Source organism: Tenebrio molitor, chromosome 7 (assembly GCF_963966145.1).
Source record: "Tenebrio molitor chromosome 7, icTenMoli1.1, whole genome shotgun sequence".
In the NCBI taxonomy this organism is placed as follows: Eukaryota; Metazoa; Arthropoda; class Insecta; order Coleoptera; family Tenebrionidae; genus Tenebrio; species Tenebrio molitor.
The window spans coordinates 12,193,375-12,216,884 of record NC_091052.1 but is presented as its reverse complement, the minus strand read 5'-3'; the positions used below and the strand labels follow the sequence as shown (position 1 = coordinate 12,216,884).

Genomic DNA, 23,510 nt, shown 5'->3' with positions numbered 1-23,510 from the left:
GTTGGCGGCGACAATTTTAGCATCCTTAATGCGCGGAGGTCGATGACTCGCGCCAACATATTAATTGCGCGGCGAAATCGACGTCGGGAGGGATTCCCCCGGTGTAATGAGCGCCTTTCGTGGCGTCGGAACGTTATAATTCGACCTCACGAACGGCCGTCGTGCGTGCGCCGTCCAATTCGCACGTTTTCTTCTTCCTCTCTCTTTATTTTTCCCGTAATCGAGTTTTTCTTGGTTGTTTTATCTGCGCCGTCGAGATTATTTTACGGCTTCTTGGATATCACGCTTCACGGACCTCTTTATACTTTGACATGCGATTTTCTAAAGATCGAACCCGCCACGGCCGCCCTCCCGAAACTCCTCTCCTCGACGGTGTCCGCTCTCGATCCCGACAACGTTCTCTATGCAAAGAGCAGCGCATTTTCCACGGTTTGACAACCGCGTCTAATAGACGTGTCGTGCTTCGATGGTTTTCTCCACCGGCACCGAACACCCGCCCGTGGTGACGACACGACCACGGTCACGAAACCCATTCCCAAGATTAACACGTAGAGAAAACGTTGCCCGACCGACTATCGGAACTGGTGGACGCCGAGATTGCCGCCGCCAATCACGAACGACAGACACCTTGTGCTACGACCGAAATTTTCTTCCGGAACAGATTGTGATGCCGAGCGACGGCAAATTTGGGGATCAGCAGTCGCTCACCTCACCCCTAAACCTCTTTTCTCCTCGCAAAAGATCCGACCGAAGCGATGACTCGGAAGGTTCTCTTCGAATCGCGATCCCAAAAACCGGTAGCTCTTCATTCTCGTTTCTCGTCAGTTGTTTCGTTTTTTCCAAAAGAAAAAAAAGTCCCCGGAGCCGTCATAATTTTGCATCTAAACCTCGAAACAAGGCATCAAGTCGAGGGGTGTCGAGTGAGTAATAAGCGTAGTCGGATCTCCTCTTGAACCCAAATACGCTTCCTCGATGGCCCTTTTCTTTAGGGGGGAAGCGGCGACAAGGGGGACGCCACCCTTATTTGTTAAGCCCTATATTATTATGCCTCACCCTAACCTGTGCTAATGACATCTGGCGTCGGTATCCCGTTTTCTTGGCTGATCATTGTTATTATTCGAAATTACACGGTTGTTGTATCGGTACCTGCAATAATGTCGTTATCAGACCTGAAGTCGTAATTAATTATTAAATTTCAAGTGCCGTCTCGTAATTACGGTCTGACGGGAACGGAAGAATATTGAAAAACCGTTTTGTCGCTTGTAATTTGCATTAAATATGTACGTCCCGAACTGGTTCGAATAATTGATAACTCCGTGTCGCATTTGAAAGTTGCCATTTCTGACGACCCTCTGCGTTTGAATTTTGTCTTCTTTTTACCTGGCCGTCGGAGGGATGTCCGTTGGCATTGTGTCGGGGCATGTATTCATATCAGCTGCTATTTATTGCAGGGGTCGTCCCATAATCTGCCTCTCGCCGGGTTCGGCTTTAATTCAGGGGTGGGAATGTGCCTTTACAATTATAAACTCCCCGTGTCTTTCGGACGTGGGGGTCCCACCGTGTATTGTCGTGATGGGTATTAGCACCCTCGGTTTGTTTTTACGAGGACGCGTCTCCCCCATTTGGCGATTATGCAAGAATCATTTTTGATTTTTCGGGGGCCGCAAGTAGGTGTAGCAAATGGTGTTCGTTTTGTTGCAAAAACGCCGTGATTATTTCACAGCGTGTTGAACAATCAATTTAACATAAATCAGACCAAACACAATAAACAACAAATTGCATTTCGCGGTACATCCAATTCCGCGGGCGTCATGACTGTTCAAAGAAAGCCGACACAGCATAACTCAAGAATATTATTCTTTTGAGTAATGACTTCTTGTAAACTTAAGTTGCCCTCCATACGCGTAGGCAAAATTGCTTGCGTGTTGAATGTTGCACGTTTACGTAATTTATTCGCGGCGCTTTTTTTTTTGTTTTTTTTTCTCTATTCTATTACCTATTTTTCTGGCGTGATTTTATAACCGTCCGCTTTACGATTTTACGGTTATCTCGAGTGCGTCGGCGTTTTCAATTTTGATTGATCGTCGTCGATGATGCGTCACGATTTTTACCAAACTTCCTATGTCGTTTCCGATTTTTCGATCCGCGTTTTTCTGATCGCGCCGCGCTCCGATTGAATATTTTATCGTGTAAACTCGTCTTTTCGCTTGTACGTCTATGTCGGTTCAAAGATACAAGTGTCAAGTTATAATAAATATTATGTATTTATGTTCTAACTATCTTTCGTGTTTTCAACGATATCGCATCTAATATATTCGTGTTTCGTGTTTACACCGACCAATAAAAGAGATACATCGAATTAAAAAAATATATACCGCCATTAACGACAACCATCAAATTTTTTTACATGCGAATTACACGACAAAAAGGTGCGCGATTTTTTATTGTAACTCCTATCCATAATATATACGTTGCCGCTGTGTTGAAATTTTACATAAAAAAAAGAATGATTACGACAATGACCATGTCGTTAGTCATACCGGGCAACATTAAGCCGGTTAGTATCGGCATTTACTTTGCAATATTATTGATCGCTTTGTATGTACCCGTTTCTCGGAATTATAGTGTATAAATTATGTAAACTTAATTACTTTTCATAATCGTTGTCGGAGACTAGGTACGGTACTAACTAACTACATTTTCGCTTTGTGGGTCTAGGAGTTTTTAAAAATACATAGGCGAGCCCGACTTTCGTGGGGAAGAAAGAAATTCAATTAAGTAACGACTTTGTTTATCGAGTAAATATTTTATCTGCATTAGATATTTGTTTGATGGTAAAACATGTTGTTTTATGTTGTTGATAGAGGTCTGTACATATTTTGTTTCTTTAATTTTACCCAACCCACGTACGGCTTCTAAGTATGCCCGAACCCATCGGAAATTGATCGAATTGATTCGGAGCTGCTCGATTATTATTTGTGCGGAAAAGGCCCCAAAGTAATGAGGATTTAACACACGGTTAAACACTCAACATGCGATGTCATAACTGCCGATAAAAAACTGATAAACTGGTTCAGACAAAGCGGCGATGGAACGGATAAAAATGGTGTTAAAATCAATGTAACACGACGAAAAAATAATCGGAAGTTTGCACATATTTTGTCTGGTAAATTTACACCAACGGAACGATAATAAAACAGATAAAATGTAGTTTTATCGCGTTCGTGTATTTTTTTTTTGTTAGATTTTCAATGCGACACAAAATTTTCAACTCGTTCGAAAATTTCTCCGATTTTTCGGGTTTGTGTATCTCATTGTAATGACGGCATTGTAAATATTTATTTAGTCGATTCGCGTACGCCATATGGTAGCGGCATAAACAGTTACGAATTAATTGTAGTGTTGTGTACATGAAAAGTTTTTAGGTGCTTTTAAAGTTAACGCCATCAGATGGGAAAGTTGGCAACCTCCCATCGAAACATAAATCTGACGTGATGTTCGTTAAAAATAATACATAATTAGGGTGTAATAAAATTGTTATGTGTTTATAAACAATCCGGGATTAAAAGAGGTGGAACGGGAGACGTGGAAAAGTGCCAGAATGTAACGTGTAACGTGACGGTCAGGGAATTTCGTGTTTCCGGGGAAAACACGCCGGCACCGGATCTGGAGGTGGTGTCGACTGAGGGAAAAAATGAAACAGTGGTCGGTATTATATCGTCCAATTTGGATCCCGTTTATTGCTCTATTATTAACATGTAGAGTCTAATGGTTCACAACATCTGCTAATTGATCCGGCTTAATAGAAAGTTTAAAGCAATTAGGCCGCATAAAGAAATCCATTCAAACGTATTTAATTATTGCCACATACATAATAAAATCTGTTTAGTTATTATGTTTTTTTTTTTCACCTAAATACAAGGTCGCACCGGGTTTATTATGTGCGGTTTAAATTAACGAAGGTGTGTCAAAATAACATAATAGTCCTTTTATGTTGGTGGAAGATTTAAGAAAGCATTCACGACGGCGATTACATTCACCGTCGTCGTCAGCTTGGAAAGTGTGGGTTTTCGGGCCGGGTTTGACGATTTTTCAGCGTGGGTGAGAAGAAACGACCGCCGAGTTGTAGCGTGCACCTGACCCGCACCGTCTCATCAACGGGAGAAAAACGAACCGCGGGTAGGCAGCAGCGTGCACCGGATCCGTATCTTATCAATCAGCCGGTCTCCCGATATTTCGAGGTTTTATCGCGCCGTTAAAATTGGCACATCCGATTTCTACGAACCTAAATAAAAACATCAAACGGCCCGTAAAGCATTTAACAGGGAAAACATTAAGTTAACGACGGAAAGGAAGACGCCAAAACATACTTAAGTCGAATCCATAAATACGTCAACTAATGATGAGACGTTTTATTTTCAAGTGGTGTCACTTGGACGGGTTTCAAGAGCCGCGCCGGCAGACTTAACGTCTTTTATCCCCGGAGTGAAGTATTCGATTCCACTCTGTTAACATTCCGGTCGATCACTACACCGTGTTCAATTAGCAAAAGTTTTCCGTCCGCGTGTAATCGCGAAAATAGTGTGGAGCACGAATGTTCCCTCGACTTACTTGTTTGTTGTTGTTTTTCGGCAGTAATGAACGGCACCGTGTTCAGTAGTCGCATTGGGGGACTCGACAAGTTTTAACGTTGCAGTTTTATGCGAATTAACATTTTAATAACCGTCATTATTAATTTCCGATCGTCAACTGGTGGAAATAAATTATGGAGGACGTTGCGTAATCGCGGCTCGCCTAATGATGAAAACACAAGTAGATAATGCCGGAAAATGTGTGATTATTCTTTTTGTCTCTATCATTTACAACACCCATTATTTAAATGTCAGTAATATTGTAGTCACGTTGGATAATTTAGATCGATGCTCATAATAACATGTTACGCGTAAAAGTGGAACATTTTTTGCAGCCAGAGTTGTATTATGGTCCAGTAAACACTATAAATTAACTCATGACCTTGTTTATTTTATTATCATTACATAAATTAATACTAAGTCAATAGAGTCGATGTTTGATGACAAACTGTCGAAATTATAATAAACTCCTAATGTCACTTAATTACTAATCGATAACGAATTGCTCGGACTTGACGAAAATTTCACACGCAACTCTACCGTATTAATTAAACGGAAAAATTTTAGAAATTTCTACTTTGCCAGTTATCAAAACTGGCCTCCGGAATGAGAGATAATGGGCGTCAGTTTAAAAAATTAATTGCTCTTTCTGCATTGTCATAATTTTTTTAAATAGATACTGACAAGAACTAATTACGTATTTTAACATATTTTACACTTTTTTAAATTCTGGGAACATCTTGATAGTGCCGCAATAGAATACGTTTTTTCTGTGCAACTTCCTGGGCAGCTTTGCACGGAACAGAGGTGTTTGAAAATTTACCAGTTTTCCAACGGAATTCGAATGTCCCGGGGAATTTCAATTAGTCTTTCGAAGTATTCACACTTTTACCTGCATTTCTTAGACCGACAAGATTCACCTGGTGGTGGTAAATACCAAATGTACAGTTTCCAAGAAGAAAAAAAAAACCAGTGGCTTACGACTGTTTCGTTTTATAGTTTGTTTTATTTTAACGACGATATTGTCGGTTGTGTCTACGTCGTTTTCTTTCTCCAGAAAGGCACGTCTAGTAAGATTACACCAGGATGAAATATTATAGTGGCATTTTAAACGCAGCATTCAGCAAGAATTGTCAACTCTTATCGCGGTTGGGATTATTTCTCTTTTCAGAGAAGTACATCTCCGTACCCACCCCGTGATGAAGCTGAAGATGAATTGATTTTTGACGAAACCGCAAGTGGACGCAGTGAGCTCTGGGCCGGCTACTTGTACTTGTGCTGATTTTAACGCTACGCAGAATTCGCCGATAAAATATGAAGGATATGGTGGAGACGGGAAACAAATAATGGTTTATTTGGTCGGCAAACCTCAATTTCCGATTAAACAAATTTCAGAATAATTTAACTGTTGACGTTTGCGGCCGTGTGAATCAAACTTTCGTTGCCTTTTTGTCGTCACGTGTGACTCGTTCGAATTTAATCCGAATTGAACGGGAAGAGAGGGCGAGGGACGAGGTGGTGCAAGTATGCAAGTTTATGATGTGGCAAATAATTTTCTGGAACAAGTACGGCCTGTAATATTATCCGGTCATAAAGTGAAGCCGTTTAAATTTATATCCGTCAAGTTTTAAGGAGCGAGCTGACCCGGGGGTGAAGTATTCTACAGTTTCTCAAGGTTGTCTGTCTGCTGGATAAGAAAGACGTCGCGAAAAATTTCAAATTGACATTTCGGCGAGGTTGCGAAATCGTCTGTCGACGAACTAGTGCAGCAAGGCGTGGGTTTGCTCATTAGTCGAATAAATCAGATTGTTATTTGGCAATCCGGTGGGCCCTCGAATTTCGTCGATGTGCTCGAGTGGAGTACACAGACGTCTCGAACGATAGGCGAGGGAAGGGAGATATTCCGAAATGGTACGATAAATCTTATTAGATAAATACAACGACCAAATATGTACAAAGTATTTGCTTTCTGTAAATAATAGCGATCCTGTGACGCCGTAAAATAAATTAAACAACAGTCAATACGGAATATTATCTTTTAAAAGTGTAAATTGTTTTATCTTTATAACAGATTACTTTAGATGTTTGCCCACTGTATTAACATGTTATTTGCTTAACATATAATCTGTCAAAAACAGAAAAAAAAATTCCTTGATTCGTGGATAAATATTTGAAGAGCACTCGAACAACTAGGTAATGTCAATACGTTTTAAAGAATAAGTAGGAACGTTATTAAGTACATGTTCGCAAGAAAACGTGCGTAAGTCAACATCTGTTTTAATTAGCGTCAATATTTCCCGTTCCGAGAAAAATCTCTTCGCACCTCGGCCGGTAACGGTGCCGACGTACTTTTTCGAAAAAACGACGCGATCGTGCGTTTCGTTGCACATCATCATCGTTGCCCAATGCGATATCATTATTTACAGTTAAAATGGCAACGACCTTTGAACTCGGCGCGGATTTCATTACAAAAGAACACGATTCAATTAAGACCGGGTACGTTTCTACTCGGCCGCCGCCGTCACCGCCGCCACCATCGCGCTTTCTTCGCGAGATTTCGAGTGTTGTCTCTTTGGTGTGATAGAAATCGATCGAGAACCGGTAACGGCTCGATAAATTGGCGCGACCGATGGGAAAGTTGCGCATCGCAGCGTTTGATTTTTCCTTCGAAAATTGATGGCTCTTTTATTACCTCTTCGTATTTGTAAAATCATTAAATTATTTATCCGCCTACCTGCGATCGTAATTGTTCGTTATTGTTATGAGTTTTGCCATAAAACGTGATGACTGTGCAGGTGTCTTTTATTCGGTACCACCGGTTTAGTGCCGCTTTGGGAGTACCGGAATCGAGTCACGACCGAATTTTTACAGTGGATGGATGCGGTTCCAGTCAAAGTGCGACCCAAAGTGAAATCATCTAATTGGACGGACAAATTAAGTCACTTCCTGGGAAACTGTTACACCGTTGTTGATGATTGTATTCGTGTACACTTTCACTGATGCGGCCATTAGAACAATCTTCGACGTAACCATCGGGAGCAGTGATAGTGTGAAACGAGGTGTATTTCCTCGCTCCAGAGGACCGTGACTAATTTGATGCTTATTTTTCTTTGCAGAGATATCGTTTACATGCTCTCTGCAACCGTGACTCTGGTAGCGGCCATTTAACGTTTCGGGCGGCGCTTCCACGTCGAGAATTAAACGTACGCGTTTACGCAACGTCTGACGTATCGGATTGTTTGTTTTCCATTGCACCACAAAATAAATGTGACTGACTGTTTACGAACTTTCCGAAAAAAAATCCCGTGTTTTCTCGTTACGTTCGTATATTTATTTATTCAAAGAGTCATTCATACATAGCTGATCTATTTAAACGTAACGCACGACGACCGCGGTGCAGTCGAGAAGAGATCTCGGTGTATAGTGTGTTGCCTCACTAGTCGCGATTTTTTCGTCCCGGTACGGTGACAACCCGGAGTAACGGGGATTTAACCCGATAATTAATAAGGGGATGATGATATAACAATGTGTAATGGTCGAGAATGGGTTCGCTTGGTAGATAACATTCTGAAGCAGTTGTTTAGGAGTTTAAGCACCGTCCTGTATGATTAACTGTTCCAGCGGCCCACTAATCGTGGGAACATGGCGAACACCGTAATCTACTTAGCTACCGGATTACGAATATCAACCGGATTCCATCTGAGCATAACGAGTAATGACTCACCTTCCGATGCGTGTGCTGCCGGGGAGGTTGTTTAATGCGTGTTTAAATTCACGACGCCACCCATGTCACGAATGCACAATCAAATTTTAAAATCTACAAGTGCGTAGGTTATCTTTATTATCTTGTCACGGTATTTCTTTCTAAGTGACCGTTTTACGGCCGACGCTAAAGTGCTCATTTTTTGGATCATTTCGTTTCAATCAAGATGGAATCCTTTGTAAACTCTCGAAAGGGTGGGCGTCCACTGCTCCGCGTCGTTCGCAAAAACGGGTACGCGCGCGGTACACTTGCGTACGGTAAGAACCAGTGGACTTGCTTTGACAGATTCGCAGAGAAATGAAGACGGAATCAATTGTAAACTCGTAAGGGTGGGTGTCCACTTCTCGCACGCAAAAAATGATCACCGTCTCGTTTGCGTACGATCGGGACTGGTGGAAGCTTACCTTAATCGTGGCAGATTCGCAGACAAATGATCGGTGGCTCTGCGACAGTCACTTGTTCTCTTTGATTTAGTATTTTGCCAGTTTTTAATGAGATTTTTCAGTTTGCGTCGAGCTTTTGACGTTTCAGTTTCTGGTTGAACTCTCTCCCCTAACTAAATGCTAATGAAGCGTCTTCACAATTTAAAGTTGTAACAATGGGGGTGACACTTTCGCACTTTTGCCTCCCGATTCGTTCGGTAGATTCTGTTACAAGGCTCGTATATCTTTCCGCGGCATTTCGATTGTTTCACCAGTCTTGAACGATCAGATAAATTCCTTCAACATTTACCGGATTTGCGGTCGCGGCCCGAGGCGATCCTAAATCCATTGTATTCTTTTTGAATATCTCCTATCTGCGATCTTTGATGTATGGATGCTGTTGAAGTGCTTCGATTTGATTTAATTGGCCGATAAAGTCCGGAATCGTCTGAAGAACGGTCGCGGTTGAGTTATCTCTCTCGGATGATGCCGTGTTTCTTTACCGTTTACTAGATTATCTGTTACAGGATATCACATAAATTGATGCGTGTCGGGGGGAATTGAAAGTTTATCTAATTTCACCGGAGACTTCACCGGATCGGTGGCAATTTTCTCCCCCCAAAAAAGGACGACTTTTCGCCCGGGTGCAGCAACGACAGAACGGCGGAGAGGTATCGTCGGATTACGGCCGAGGTTGTGCAAGTCGGGCGGTGGTCCGTGCGGCGGTTTGTGGCATTCGCCCGCACCGCAACCCCTTCGGTTCGCCGTCCCCGTCGACCGCGTGCGTCAAAAACTCCCCGTCAAAGAAGACCCTCCGATAATTAAAATTATAGTGTCGGGGGGCGAGGCGGTTCGTCGCCGTCATTTTTCAGGTGATAATGTAATTGTTCGGTCGGGGTGGAGGAGGCGTGTTCCGTCGAGAGAAATGGGGTGTGCGACCCGGCAGGTAATATCGAACGACATTTGGTAGATGTGACCGTAAATAAGCCACAGCAGAACGGCTAGGCGGTCCGAATTGAATTGCTCCAGAGGCGAGGCAGATCGTGAACAGCTATTTCCTCTTGTAATTTAGGGTCGAGGGGCCAGGTGGCTCCCAACGTCGCTTTGCAACCCACAAGGGATCGTGTTTATATCAAGTGCATTCACCGAAAAGGTTCACACAAGTCGTAACAAATTCCGGCCAAATAGTTCCGGAGCTTCTGCAAATTTAACGGGAGCTGCGCTTTTTTCCTCGACGGTCGCTCGTGATTTTTTCATGGGGCCGGACCCTCGCGCACTCGACAGTTTACCGCATAAACGCGACCAAAATATTTTTTCCGTACGACAGTCGTCGCCGCCGCCAAGAGTTAATTTCCCTGCCGAGCCTCGTCCCGAATTTTTCCACCCCGCTCGCGTTAATTCGGAAAGGAGGCATTAATCACTTAATTGTGTTTTATGGCTAAAGTGATAATTAGTAGAGAAGGCTCGGCTCCATTTGAATAATCTCGATACGGCTACACAGTAGCTGTTTTAATTACATACAGCCGTCATGAATACGAAATGTTACTTATGGGACTTGCGCCGCCGACGACTGCTTCATTATCTTCCTTCCATTGCAGTTTTGTCCTATCAGAAAATGTAACGACTCGTCGGTCGACTCTTTATCACGTCTCGCGGGTGCATCTATGCAACACACAATACACCCGAGACGGTGCGATTTTTGCGACGTGGTCTAATTAATAAAACGGTTTTTCGGAATTTCCTTCTGGGTGATTTAGCACCGGGACGAAGCACGAGCTGCGGTATATTTACTGTCGCGACCTGGGAGACGCTGCTAAGCTGAACACATGCTCGAGATAATGTTGCCCCCACACACGCCGCCGCGAAACCCGTACAAAAAGAGAACAAAAATAAAAGTGCTCCTCCAGAACAAGAATGGAAACAAGATTAAATAAATACGAGGTGTGGTCCGACACGGCGCATATGCTTTCGTTTACAATTAAAACAAGACCGAAGGATTGTTTGTACACTTGGACTTGTGCTCACAAAACAAATACAAAGTAAAAGGTTAGAAGATTGGAAAACAAACAGTAGCTCGTCCACCGAAAGGTGACACCGCGACGGTGAAATGTGCGATCTCGAGCGATATTTTTTTTCCTGGTTCTTAGAGCGTGTCAGCGGGAAAATATGATAATGTATTGTAATGTAATGTAATTCGGATGGGACCGGCGTTAGTTTTTTTTCCAATGAATTGTTGGAATAATTCCGATAGAATCCACCGGCGGAGTATTACGTTCGGTGAAAATTAATTAGCCGTGACATTCCTCTACTAAAATAATTATGCAGCATTTCATCACGTACACCGCCGGCTTGAATACGAATTTTATTTCGAACGTTGACATTCTTCGAGTAATTACGCGTAATTATATTAGGTAGTTAACCAGGTTTCAGGTTTTTCGCACGACGCAATTATGTCGCGAACGAGATTATCAACGGTGGTCTACTCTTGGGCGTTTTTTCCCCTCCGCAATAATTAAAACGTGGCCCGATAAATCCGTAAAGGTTATTGTACAAGTAATGGAGATATTTTATTACCGGCGGCAATTAAAATTCCATTAATGAGTTGTTTCGCAGAAGTGCGGATAATTTTCCCGATTTAGTACTTGCCGTCGCGGAGTTTTGTGCGAGTCGGCTCGATCACGTTTCAATGGGGAAAAATCCGAAGAGATTTATTTATAGGTGTAGTGGCGTCTGCGTTTCACCTAACAGCATCTATTCAGTGTTAACGGTTTCAGCATGTTGATTGGCTATTAGTCGCCGACTGATTCGAGGTGGATTGTACATACACGTAATTACCTACCAGTGATTGTCATCTCATCTCGCAGCTCCGAGCTATGCATAACAGAGCTTGTTACATTAACATGCCTATTAAGATGATACGGTTGCCCTCAATAGAGAAACACGGATCATATCACGGGTTAACACGAGAGGAGGGAACGCGAAAGAAGCAGAGGGGAGAACGAAGGGCAAAAATGACCAAAGATGCGACAATTTGTATCACGTGGATCCAAAGAATTTGGGAGAAATTTGAGTTTGTGCTAGTTTGTAATTGGTTGATGAATTTTGCACGAGGTTATCACGAGAGGAGCTGTTGACTCGTGGAAGTGGGCTTATGAATATTTCAACCGACTGGAAAGAATTCAAAGATGAGAATACATAGTTCGACGGTGTTACGAAGGAAAATTCTAAAAAAAAATCTGTTGCGATAATATGACAAAAAAAATGTCGAAATGTGAGTTAATTGCAATGGACTGTGAAAATATTGTGGTGATACAAATGAAGCAAATATTTGGAAATTACAAATTTAAGGGAAAATATAAATTTGGAAAAACCACTATTTGGACACGAGGAAATCTTTTGGAATCATCAACGTTAAGATTTATCAAAATTATTGTTTATTTGATCGGAGGTTGTTGTACCGAGGATAATTAGGTGTATACTCTCTGCGGGCCTAGGGAGCTCTCATTATGTCAAAAGCGTTCCCGAAATCTAAATTTACCAAAACGTCGAACATCAAAAGAACTTGTCTCTCATCAGAATTTTTCTGTTGAAAGTTTATCAAAATTTTTATCTACATATTTACTTGCTGTGGGTGGAAGCGAAATAACTTTATCACAAACCATTTTTGCGGAATATCGAGTTTTGTGAGAAAATACTCTGTGTTTAGTTAAAAGATTTGTTAATTATGCTTGTAAGAGGTGACAAAATTTTACAACCGACACACTTCAGTTCCTTTGACTCACGCAGTAAATGTGAAAGAGAAATATAACAACACGAAGCTTTTGCTCGATAAATTTCAGTACTCGAACTACTGTTGGAACGTTCGTGCTTCGTGCTGACTGTCGTAACAATGTAAATGGAGCTATAAGACAGTTACACAAGGTTTTTGTTATTTTTGTATGTGAGGGTATGGTGAGCGAAAGACATTCGGTACAGCAGCATGTCATAACCCAGAAGAACAGAAATATGTAGTACGGTGATACAAAAATGGTAAACCTTTAGAAAACAGTGAAAAAATGTGTTCACCTTAAATCCATGTAAAGCTGGAGTAGATAAAAGTTTATATAAAAGTAGTGCGTATGGAGATGGAACCTTAAGGGGAAGTTTTTTCACATCATTGAAGCAAAAAGAAAAGAAAGCATTTTTATTGAATCTCAAATTCGGAAACTTTTCAAGGGTGCCATCTTCAAAACCAAACTCAGTGGTACTGAAAGAGGAGCGTGGACGGCGTTTGAAAGTGTATCCTGCAATTTCCTCGGGAATAAGAACACGCAAAATTACGAGGAACAATATATGTACACGATTTTTTTCCCTACAGTCATGTCTTTAAACATATTTTCTCTGTTCTCATTTGGATTTCTTTCGAAAGAATGAAGTGGCTGCCTCAAATGGCCATGAGGAGGGAGAGCTTCCTCTAAGTCTAAGATATAGCACTCACGGGGTCATTTTTTTTTTAATAAGAATTGAATTTTGTCTCTAGAAAACTGGTTGTGATAGAACAATTCTGCTGTCAGATTTGGATTTAGCACACTTGAATCTATCGGATCTTTTTTTTTAATTTCTCCTCAAAGGAGGCGTTGAAGATCGATCGCCACTCGTCAGTCTGCAGAGTAAAAATACAAACAACGCAAAAGTGAGGTTAGTTTTAAACAACTGATCCGTGATCTGTAATTGTGGTGCGTTCACAATCGACTCTTTAACGCCTACTTTCGACGGGAACGAAAAAAAACCATGTTTTTGTGTAAACCAGTATTATTAATTGATTAATTATTTTGTGGAAATATTTTAGATGCAATTGTTAATATGTATGTACATAATTACAATTTCTCACACAGTGCAGATTTTTATTTTATAACCTTAACTTGAATTTGTTAACCTCAGTTTTTAAATTAATATTTTAAATTTTTTTATTCACCCTATTTTTGCTAGTGGACAAACAATGAATATGTATGAAAATAAATTGAACTTTTGTCCAATTCGAATTTTAACCAGATGTCGAATATTCAAACACTCTGGACAGTTATTTTAAAATGTCAACGCTGAATATTGCATTCGTATTTATATTTTTTCATTTTATTTATTTTTACTTTAGTTTATTCAAATGAAAATTTGAACCGCTTGGTGTTTGTTTGATACAGTACATACTTTATCATCACCCTTAAACCCAGTGCACGTTTTTCTTTAAACTAAGCCTTCAGTTTTACGAAAAAAGTGTATCTAATTTATTCGTCCATTAAATTTTTTGTATGGTGTGACTTATTTGAATAATTCGTTGCAACTGTCGGCCGTAAGTTTGCTTTTTTTCGATTTGCAACTTGGAAAGTGCGTGACTGATGTTAATGAATAATGCTGCATATTTGTGAAATTAATCAGGATTTATTCATTTGCGGGGTAATTATCCTCCTCCACGCACTCTTACTTACATTTCGCACTCGCCCCTCCGTTCGGTAATCGATTTGGAAAGATCCGCGTAATTAAATCGGCAGTAAGCGCGACTGCCAAATGTTGAATAATTTAGAAACGTTTTAATGATCAGAACCGAAAGTTTTACGTAATCGCAATAATACATTTGACATGATCGCAACGTCAACAAGAATTTACCGTCATTACCGGGCACACCGGTGTTAATAAATAGCGAATTTTGTTCGTCGTAACTAACTAATTAAGCCGACGCCGTGATGCTTTTCGAATGTTAATTTCGATTTTTTCCCCGAATAAATTGCACAATTATCGATAATTACAGGTATTATTATTATTACACAAACAGCGATTATGCCAGTCCGTTTCCTATCTAATTGTATTATAATTTCCATCCAGCATTCCCTCACAAAAACGTAAATCGGTGCCGGCTCCGGACCTGGCTTAATAACAGGTTTCCGATGATTAATTAGTCGGAATAGGTGCTAAATTGCCGTCCTTAAAATCAAACAGCATCAATTAAATAAATCCAACTTAACGTCTTGTCAGATTTGCATGACTACATTTCGAGTGGAATTTTCGACCGTACCTGTGCCCGTCATGCCAATTTAAATTCATTAGTTCTTGTCGTTAATGTAACGCCATCGTTCATTTGGCTTCGTCGACCGCAAAATCGCTTAAATAAACACGCCGCCACAGTTAACCAACAACATATCCTGAATCATTTATGTAAAACGAACGTACAAACACGATCGTGCCTGGATATGAAGAGGGGAAGACATTAGCATACAATGGTGGGCCGCGCAACAACTCCCGCATCATGTTTGTACAGTTATTGTGAGTGTACCCAGTCTGTATCCGTCGAAAATAAGTACGTCCACCGTACGTCGTCGGTTTCCATACCGGACTAAACTGTGGCCGTTCCGCGCCCATCCGTCGAATAAATTTGCATCGAAAGAAAGGAGTCGCCCAACAAAAACGTTAATAACGCCGTTGATGGCCGCCTGTCAGTCGAGCTTGTTCTCAGAAGTTGTTACACGTTCAATTAATTACCGATGAATAATGCATTTCGATTGTGAAGTAATGCGGCAAATCGTGTTTTTTCACTAATTCCAGCTCGCAGGACGATACGATCTGGCTCCCGTGAAACAAACCTCGTGCGTCCCTGAAAATCCGAACACGTCTCCGGAATGTATTATACTGTCGCATGCTAGAATTATCCGCGCCACTATCAATATTAGCGAAGCAAACGGCACAAACGGCCCCCCCCGTCCCATTGTTACCAATCCGAGACCACGCACATGCACGCACGCACATTTCCATTAACGGTCACGCCATTTCACATTATCACCTACTTAGTTATTACGACTTCTGCTAATAATGGCTGACGACTTTATTTTTTTCTTCTATTTTTTTCCCTCCTTTTGATCATTATTCGCGCACGCAAACTCCACACTTTGCATAAATAGCCACCGAAAATGTTTACACAGATTAAAGCGCAAGATACAAGTGTCGAGACGACTGAACTTTCAACGTTCTTCGACAAAGAAGTGCCACGACAAAGGTTGTTGGGTTGCCGTTTACAAACTCCGCTCCAGAAAAATTGTCGTCGGAACTGGTCGAATTTGCATTTGCGTACGCCGACGGGCGGTGTGAACGCGTCTTAAGCCAGAAACAAACGAGCGCGTAAGCGTTGTTTAAGTGAGTGCTCCGTAGCCTCGTACCTATTTGTATCGTGTTTTTAAAATTTATTGCCAATTATGGAAAAAATAAAACAATATTAATCATCCAAGGCAGTAATTCAAAATGTAACCGCCGAGCTGCGACCAGTTATGAATTATTACGGAGCTGATAAATTAAAGAGGCATTAATTAAATAAAACCCATAAAATGTAATGGTCTTATAAACATTCTCAATCGGTTTTATTAATTACAGGATTTGGAACATGGGTTTTTTAGTAACGTCATTCGGCACAACAATTTCTTTCGATCGCTGTGATTAACGTCGATTATGATATTTTTTTTTAAATTATTAATTAATTAAATCGGATGTCTGGCGATTCACGAAAGAGAAAGTAACAGAAGCTGCGGATAGGTGACTCATCGTTAATGGTGAAAAGATGATACAATAATTTGCGTAATTACCTCCCGAGTCCGAGAGACGAAAGACAGGTGATCCGAGCAATTAAATGTTGAGCCACTCATATTCATGAGTTGGTGAACTGCATCTAAATTATAGGTCTTAAGAACTATTATTACATCATTGACCAGATGCTTCGCCGTAATGAGGCGAATACGTCGTCTTAATTGAGAGTCTTGAGGCACTTAAGTAATTACTTAATGCGCGATACGGACGTCGAATTCGATTTAAATTGATTTGTCATCGTGTGTTCGGAATTTTGCAAATTAGTAGACGGCGCCGAGATGAAAAAGTGTTGTCATATATCATATATCTTTTTGGCAAAAAAGCGTTGGCATTTTTGCGACATTTTTTCGCGCGAATTTTTCGAAAAAACGCCAGCACGCACGATCACGTAGTTGTTGAGTGAACTTCCGCGTATCGGGTGTGTTGCGTGAGTTCACACATTTTCCAATTTCCGAAATTCGTCAAAAATGTTTCCCAAAACCAGTTTCGGCAAGATGCACCACAAGCGTGTTTTCCAGGTGCATTTTTGCGAGATCCCGCCAATATAAATATTCTGTTGGGGCAATCTGGAATTTAAAAGAGACCGGTCCTGTCGAATGAATAATTTATTTGGAACGTCCCTAGGTGAAATGACTGTCCAAGTGTAAACTACTTCTAAAATCAATATTTATTCCAGAAAGCCCCGAATATTTGTAAGGAAATGATATGCAGCTTGTGTACACACCTGATGAATGGGCGAATGCTAATATTTACTCGAGTAAATAAATATACAGTGACGTAATATCCGGCAGCTATTTCTCTTTAATCTTCTATATTTCAGTCATTCGAAATGATCACAGGACTATTAATGTCTTACTCTCGATAGTTAATCTCTCGCGGAGCTCCGACACAGATTTTTTCCTCTCTACCGGGTATAATGTTGTTCACACGAGTTTGTTACACCCGAAACAATTATTTTTTTTCGGTTGTAAATTAGTCGCTGGTGGGTTCCGTTCACTTTTAATTTTATTCTCAACAGGTGTTTCGGGCGTACGTGGGTTTTTATAATACGATTTGTTATTCACAACCGCCAAATGTTAATAATTATCGGGTTTGTAAAGGAGCCAAGGTACTGCTCTTGCATCACAATTTATTATTAAGTCGTCGTTTACTTGCCAGGTGTGTTTAAAAATACAATGGTGGGCTCTTTTCGTTCGTTCGGGTTCCAAACGCTCAAAAAGGCGTTTCCTCTTCGTATCTCTCATGTCCGGAATAAATTGAATCTCGTGTGTTTTCGCACGGCGTCCACAAGTAGCGCCCCCTGGATCATCGGAACTGTCACCCTACCGCCGAGACCGCAATAAAGAATTGTGTTCCGAATAGTGTTCTGTTATTGCAGGAGCGGGATTTGAAATGCGGTGCTCCGGGAATAGATAATGTTGGCACTTGTGCATCTTTGTGATGACAGCTGCTATTCACTGGTGGCGCAGCTTCGCCGTATTAACACCAGACCACAATGGTCCCGTTCATCTAGACTCCGGAGGATGTATTATCGTTTTTTACTCGATGAGAAAGTAATAAGGCGACGACGATTCTATTCGTGTTGTTTGTTTATGTTTTTCGACGTGGAACGGGCTAATGTGCAATTCGATGATGGCGGCGTGGTCGAATCGGATTGATTTCGTTGACTCGATGTATCGCCCCGATCATCTGCCATTAACAATTCTGATGGGGTTCATTTTAGCATCTGTTTATTTTATCAAGCCGCATTTAACATAAATGTTTTATTTTGACTGCGAGTACTAATTAAATGCATATTATGTCTGTTCACCGGTGGTTATTTACGAGTTTAGTGCCAACGGGATTGGGCTTTGTTTGATGAAGATTTTTTTTTTGCAGGGTCCTCCACAGCCCGGACAGCCATTCAAATTCACGGTCGGTGAATCTTGCGACAGGATAAAAGAAGAATTTAATTTTCTTCAGGCCCAGTATCACAAGTAAGTGGAATCTTGTCGGAAATGTCCTGGCGATTTGAATTCGCGTGAAGGAATCGGTCTCCACTTTGTGCGCGAGGGTTCCGAGTCTTTGTAGTCGATTGGTGTTATTATGTCTTCAAGGGAGACCTTGAATCGAGCCCAATATTTACTGCACCCCTATTATCGGAATCGATTCGATAATTATACCTCCCACATAATGACGTTGTTTTTGCGAAACATTGTAATGGTAATCAGTTAATAACGTTATCGGAATCGGTTTAAAAAACCAATTACCATAACGAGCGATTAGTTTATTGGTAAATTTAAATAGTCGTGGAAGTTTGTCGGGAGGAATTTTTGTTTTTGGTTAATTGGAGCAGCACCGTCTTTATCGTCGACCGATGTGTCCATAAAAATATAAAATCTGGAAAATGTGTCGGGCATTCAGACATGCGTGGAATGCTTTTAGTATTTCTAATTTATATTTATTTGAAAAATTGTAATTGCTTTTTAAATATTCCGTTCTCTTTCGGCGAGCCATTCCGTCCATTAAAATCTACTTGTATTTGGTAACTTGTCTGGTGGAACTTGTATTTCCACTTCCAAATAACATAAAAATAACCATGAAATGTCCCCACTTGAGATAACATTTTTTACATGCTACCGATTCCCTTGTTCAGACTAATCGTCAGATTAGCCCATTATTAGGGGTCCATTATTCGTGATTATTTTCGTAATAAAGTCGGCGCTATTTAATTAATCAATTATCGAAGCATCCGACAACGGCTCGGGGACAACATTTTGACACAAACAAACGTTGCTCATTTGGGGGTCCGAACAATAAATACGAGACCATAATTGGCCCGCGGGCTGGTTTCGCGAAAAAACAAATTCTAAATCGCTTCAGTTAAAACAAAATTACGCGAAATAAACAAGACTTTGTTTTTTTTTTTGCCTTTTTCCAAAACCGTGATTAATTTGTAGAATCGAATTTTATTCGTTGTGGTTTCGTGCTTGACGAACATTCGCCGACGATTTTTCGCCAACCGATAGCGCTCTGTGCCCTTCGTGAATTTTGCTAATTGGTGTGTTTTTGTTTCAGTTTAAAATTGGAATGCGAAAAATTGGCCAGCGAGAAAATCGAAATCCAGAGGCATTACGTGATGGTAAGTCCAACAGAAAAATGGACCGGTGCGGTCGGAGTTTTATTGATGAAGCCGTGGCGCAAATTGTATTAAGCTAGAGCTGTGCCCGCTTTATATTTGAAAATAACGTTTCATTAAATTTAGCGAATGGCCGTGTTTATAGCGGCTTTATGTCGGCCAGTATTTTACAGTGGAAGAATTCGCAATAAATTTTAATTTTGAACATGCACCTGCTGTCACAAGCTATTTCATGATAATGCAATTATTTGTAATGAGTTCATGCTTGTATTAACGGCCGAAATCGATGCGAATACTGGTAGTTACGTGTTTTAATTATAATTCCAACATTTGGTTATTGTATTTCACAACAATACGGGCACGAAATAATGGCCATTCATTTGCTTTCATAAATGCTAACTAAAATTCTCCGTCTAGTGAATTTATTGCATTTTAAATTCGCTTACAATCACCGGTCGATGCAGTTTTAATTGAAAAACATATTTTAATTTCGATCATCTGCAGTTTAACGGAAGGGGAGTTGTTTACGCATGATGTTTGTTTGCGAGAGGGTATTGGCCCCCTCCCAACCCCCACAATCGTTCAGTTTACTCTACCAGTTTGTTTAATTGTTTTTTTTTTAAGCTTTTACTAGCCCCGGGAACGCAAAGTCCAGTTTGCGTCTATTTATTTACATTAACGGAATACTTTACGTCGCATTTTACTGTTGCACTAGTTACCATTTACAGTTTTATTGGTTTTTCTTGCTGATAAAACGGAATTTATTAGCATGCGTTATTTTGTTGTCAGTGCCTAATTAAATCTGGAACAATAAAAATTGATTTGGCTTTAACGGACGCCGCAGTAAAAATAAATCGGGGATTTATCGATAATAAAAATTAATGAGTTCACACATTAATATATTCCTAGTTGATACGTCGACGATGCCTGCGCTTTTAACAACATATTATTAGCGATGATATAATAATTAAATTTATGTGCGCTTTTATATATCTAACTTTGATGACATAATTTGTCAATAGCTCCGATAATAAAAAATGAGGTGGGAATATTAATTGGACGGATCGGCGGTACCGATTTTCAATCCACGCCGTCCGTCGGTAGGGTGACTCTTAAGGTGGGCGCTCACTAGCTGGCTTCGCACGCATCACTACATTTTCGGTCCGCGGTATGCAAATGCGGCAGCAAAGGACACCGGTGCACGCGGTCAGTCCTTGAGGCCACACTTCATTAACTACAACTGCGGTTTAATAAACTTTACATAATGATTTATTTATCATGGCCGCCGAAGTGCATGCCGCCAATACAATAATAAATTTTCCGATATACGCGGAACGTTGTAATTTAATTAGAAAAAGTTGTGTTTCAATAGGTTGCACGACTAGTTCGTGTGATTTTTCTGCGCACTCGATTTGGAACTGAAATAATTTTTTAATCGTTCGTGTTTCATACACGATAATAATTTTTCGTTGACATTAGAACAGATTTGTGCAATTTGAACGAGCAATCTGTCGAAACGAGTAATTGCGCGGCAGGTGAAACGGTGTGAGTTTGACATCAGAACGACAGCGACCTCTGGTCAGAATCGTCGTGAACGAGGAGGGTGGTGACGTCTTCGACAGATGGTGGTGAATTTCACGGGAGACGCGTTTCGACTGTTCGACTGACGGAAAATGGCGGCCACAATTAATCCGGTCGCGATCCAGTCGGAACAATCAATTAGTTTCATGAAACTGTAATAATAATTGCGGGGTCATTACACCGTATTCATGATCAGCCATCGGAGGCATTTGGAGTCCTTCACGCGCCATCTAACTTAAGGTTTCCGTTCGACAACTCCGCAGCTAGTTTCACTCTGCATGCCACTCTTCGTCGGATGAAACACCTCATTACACGCACGTCTACTAAATTGTATACAAGTAATTGCCTGTAATTGTCAGTGCATTACTGTGAAATTTGACGTTGAATATTCCTAATTGATTTACTGGCTACCGTTTTAACACTGCAATTAGCGCCACAGATAAATCGTCTTAACGGTCCGCCATTGCGGCCAATCATTTCGATTGTTATTCGACGATCGCCGAGCATTTCCGCAACGGCGCTTTTGTACGCGAATCGAGTGAACACTCACCCTTAGTTCTTTTCGATACCGCACCAACAGATTGCCGTTTAATGACGGTGTAGCGAAGAGATTATCAGGAAGGACGCGTCTAATGTTGGTTGGACGTCAGTGGCGGTTTCGCTCTGGTTGTTTTGGGGGCACCGTTGTCGGTAATTAACGAGTTAATGATGGCCAATCTTTGTCGAAACGTTTTCGTTGTGGGGACCGCGAGTTAATTCGACCCCGGAGAACAATAAAAAGCGAAAATTTCACATCTTCTTCGTGGTTATGATAATGAATTGTTATAGTCTGGGAAGAAAAACAAACAGTTTTGTAGTTTTACGGTGAAGTAGCGCCGCAAGTCGGTAATTAGCCAATTTAACGCCAGCAGAAACTTCTGTGTCGCGCCAGTTTAAGGTGCAATTAACAGATAGCGAATGCACTGCTGATTACATATAGGAAAAATGCAAAGTTAATTGCCATGTCCGGCGACTCATTTTTTACGTGTCGAATTCCTAACTAGTCCGTTTTATCCTGAAATGAACTGCACTCACTGTCGGCGATTGAAAATATGGTATCTAGGTGTGCGTTTAATAGCCGTACAATCTCCTTGGTATTAGTCATTTTATTTTGTCGGGGTTAATGTGTGTGTGCCGTAAGGTAATGAATGCTAATATGCAGTTGCGATAAGATTAAAGAATGCAGCTGAAACCGACATTTGTTAAAAACTTGCCCCGATAGAATCTCGTTGAATTATTTCCTGCACTACAAGTTATTATCGTTATTTATAGACGGAATGGTTTATTATCACGCCATTTTCCGTTTAAAAAGCAAGAAATAAAATGGACAAGTGTTCTGTCGAGCTATCGCCGACTAGCCACACGTCATCAGTTATATGTAACTGTTTTAAATTTCGGTTGAACCCGGCATTTTATTTTTTTGACCTATCGGGGAAACACCACCACCCTCCGTTGTTTATTTTAATATGAATTTATACGTAATGTAAACTTTGATTAGCATTAAAAACATTGTTTGGAGCAGCTATTGACATTTCTAGATTGAATATCGACACTGCGTAATGCACTTTATTCATTTCATTTTATCGAGCCAAATCAGAATTTGCAAATATCATAAAATAGAAGTGGCGCATGCATATTGTCCAATTTTCAACGATGATCACAAACGTTTTTGATTTAGCAAAACCGGTTAAGTTCCAAATTGCGATTAAATTTAACATGTTGTGAGCACAGACGCATCAAGTGTCGACGAGTTTGTAAATGTTCGTTTTATTGTTGTTTTATTATAATTCGATGTGTGTTTGTGCCTCCTCTCGCTTGACCATGTACGGAGCGCGTAAAATCGTACCCGTTTGAATTTTTTTCGCAGAATGTATTGTTTGGCCTGATCGTTATCGGGATGCAACAGCCAAAAAAATAAATAAATAAAAACGCCGTTTATATCGTGCCGATTTATTCGCATCTGTATTTGAGTGCACCGATGTTAAAGCGATTTATCAAAATTTATGGAGGCCGTTAGGCAAGTGGAATTTCAAATATCGCTGCAAATGTCTGTTATAAAATGATCAACTTTTTATCGGTGAAAATTTCTTGTGCGGACGGAATGTAAAACGGGAGAAACAAGTATATCAATAAAAACGTCCGTAGTCGTGTTAATGCTAATAGATTCGCATTCCTTCTTCTGTACGTTTTTCAAGATCGACTAACTAGACCACCTATTTCGGAATGGATTACGGACCGCTTTTTATTTTACTTCGGAATTCGTTTTATGTCATCCACTGTCCGATTCGTCCTGTTTTGTCTCGCTTTAATTAAACCAATTATGTTGTATGTTGTTGAAGAAGTGTTTGTCTTTC

The 23,510-nt window shown here is 40.7% G+C and overlaps 1 protein-coding gene across 5 annotated transcripts in view; it reads left to right on the top strand.

Annotated features, from left to right (window-relative positions):
* LOC138134893 (transducin-like enhancer protein 4) overlaps positions 1-23,510 on the top strand; it is a 67,550-nt gene that overhangs the window by 2,614 nt on the left and 41,426 nt on the right. For 2 of the 5 annotated variants that reach the window (XM_069053480.1, XM_069053479.1), the window contains exons 1-3: positions 17,927-17,971; positions 18,297-18,394; positions 19,476-19,539. In XM_069053480.1, coding sequence (XP_068909581.1) covers positions 17,942-17,971; positions 18,297-18,394; positions 19,476-19,539 — 192 coding nt within the window. In that variant the 5' untranslated portion in view covers positions 17,927-17,941. Of the gene's footprint in view, positions 1-6,524; positions 6,543-17,926; positions 17,972-18,296; positions 18,395-19,475; positions 19,540-23,510 lie in introns of those variants that run through there. The other 3 variants (XM_069053481.1, XM_069053482.1, XM_069053483.1) reach the window with 2 other exon arrangements.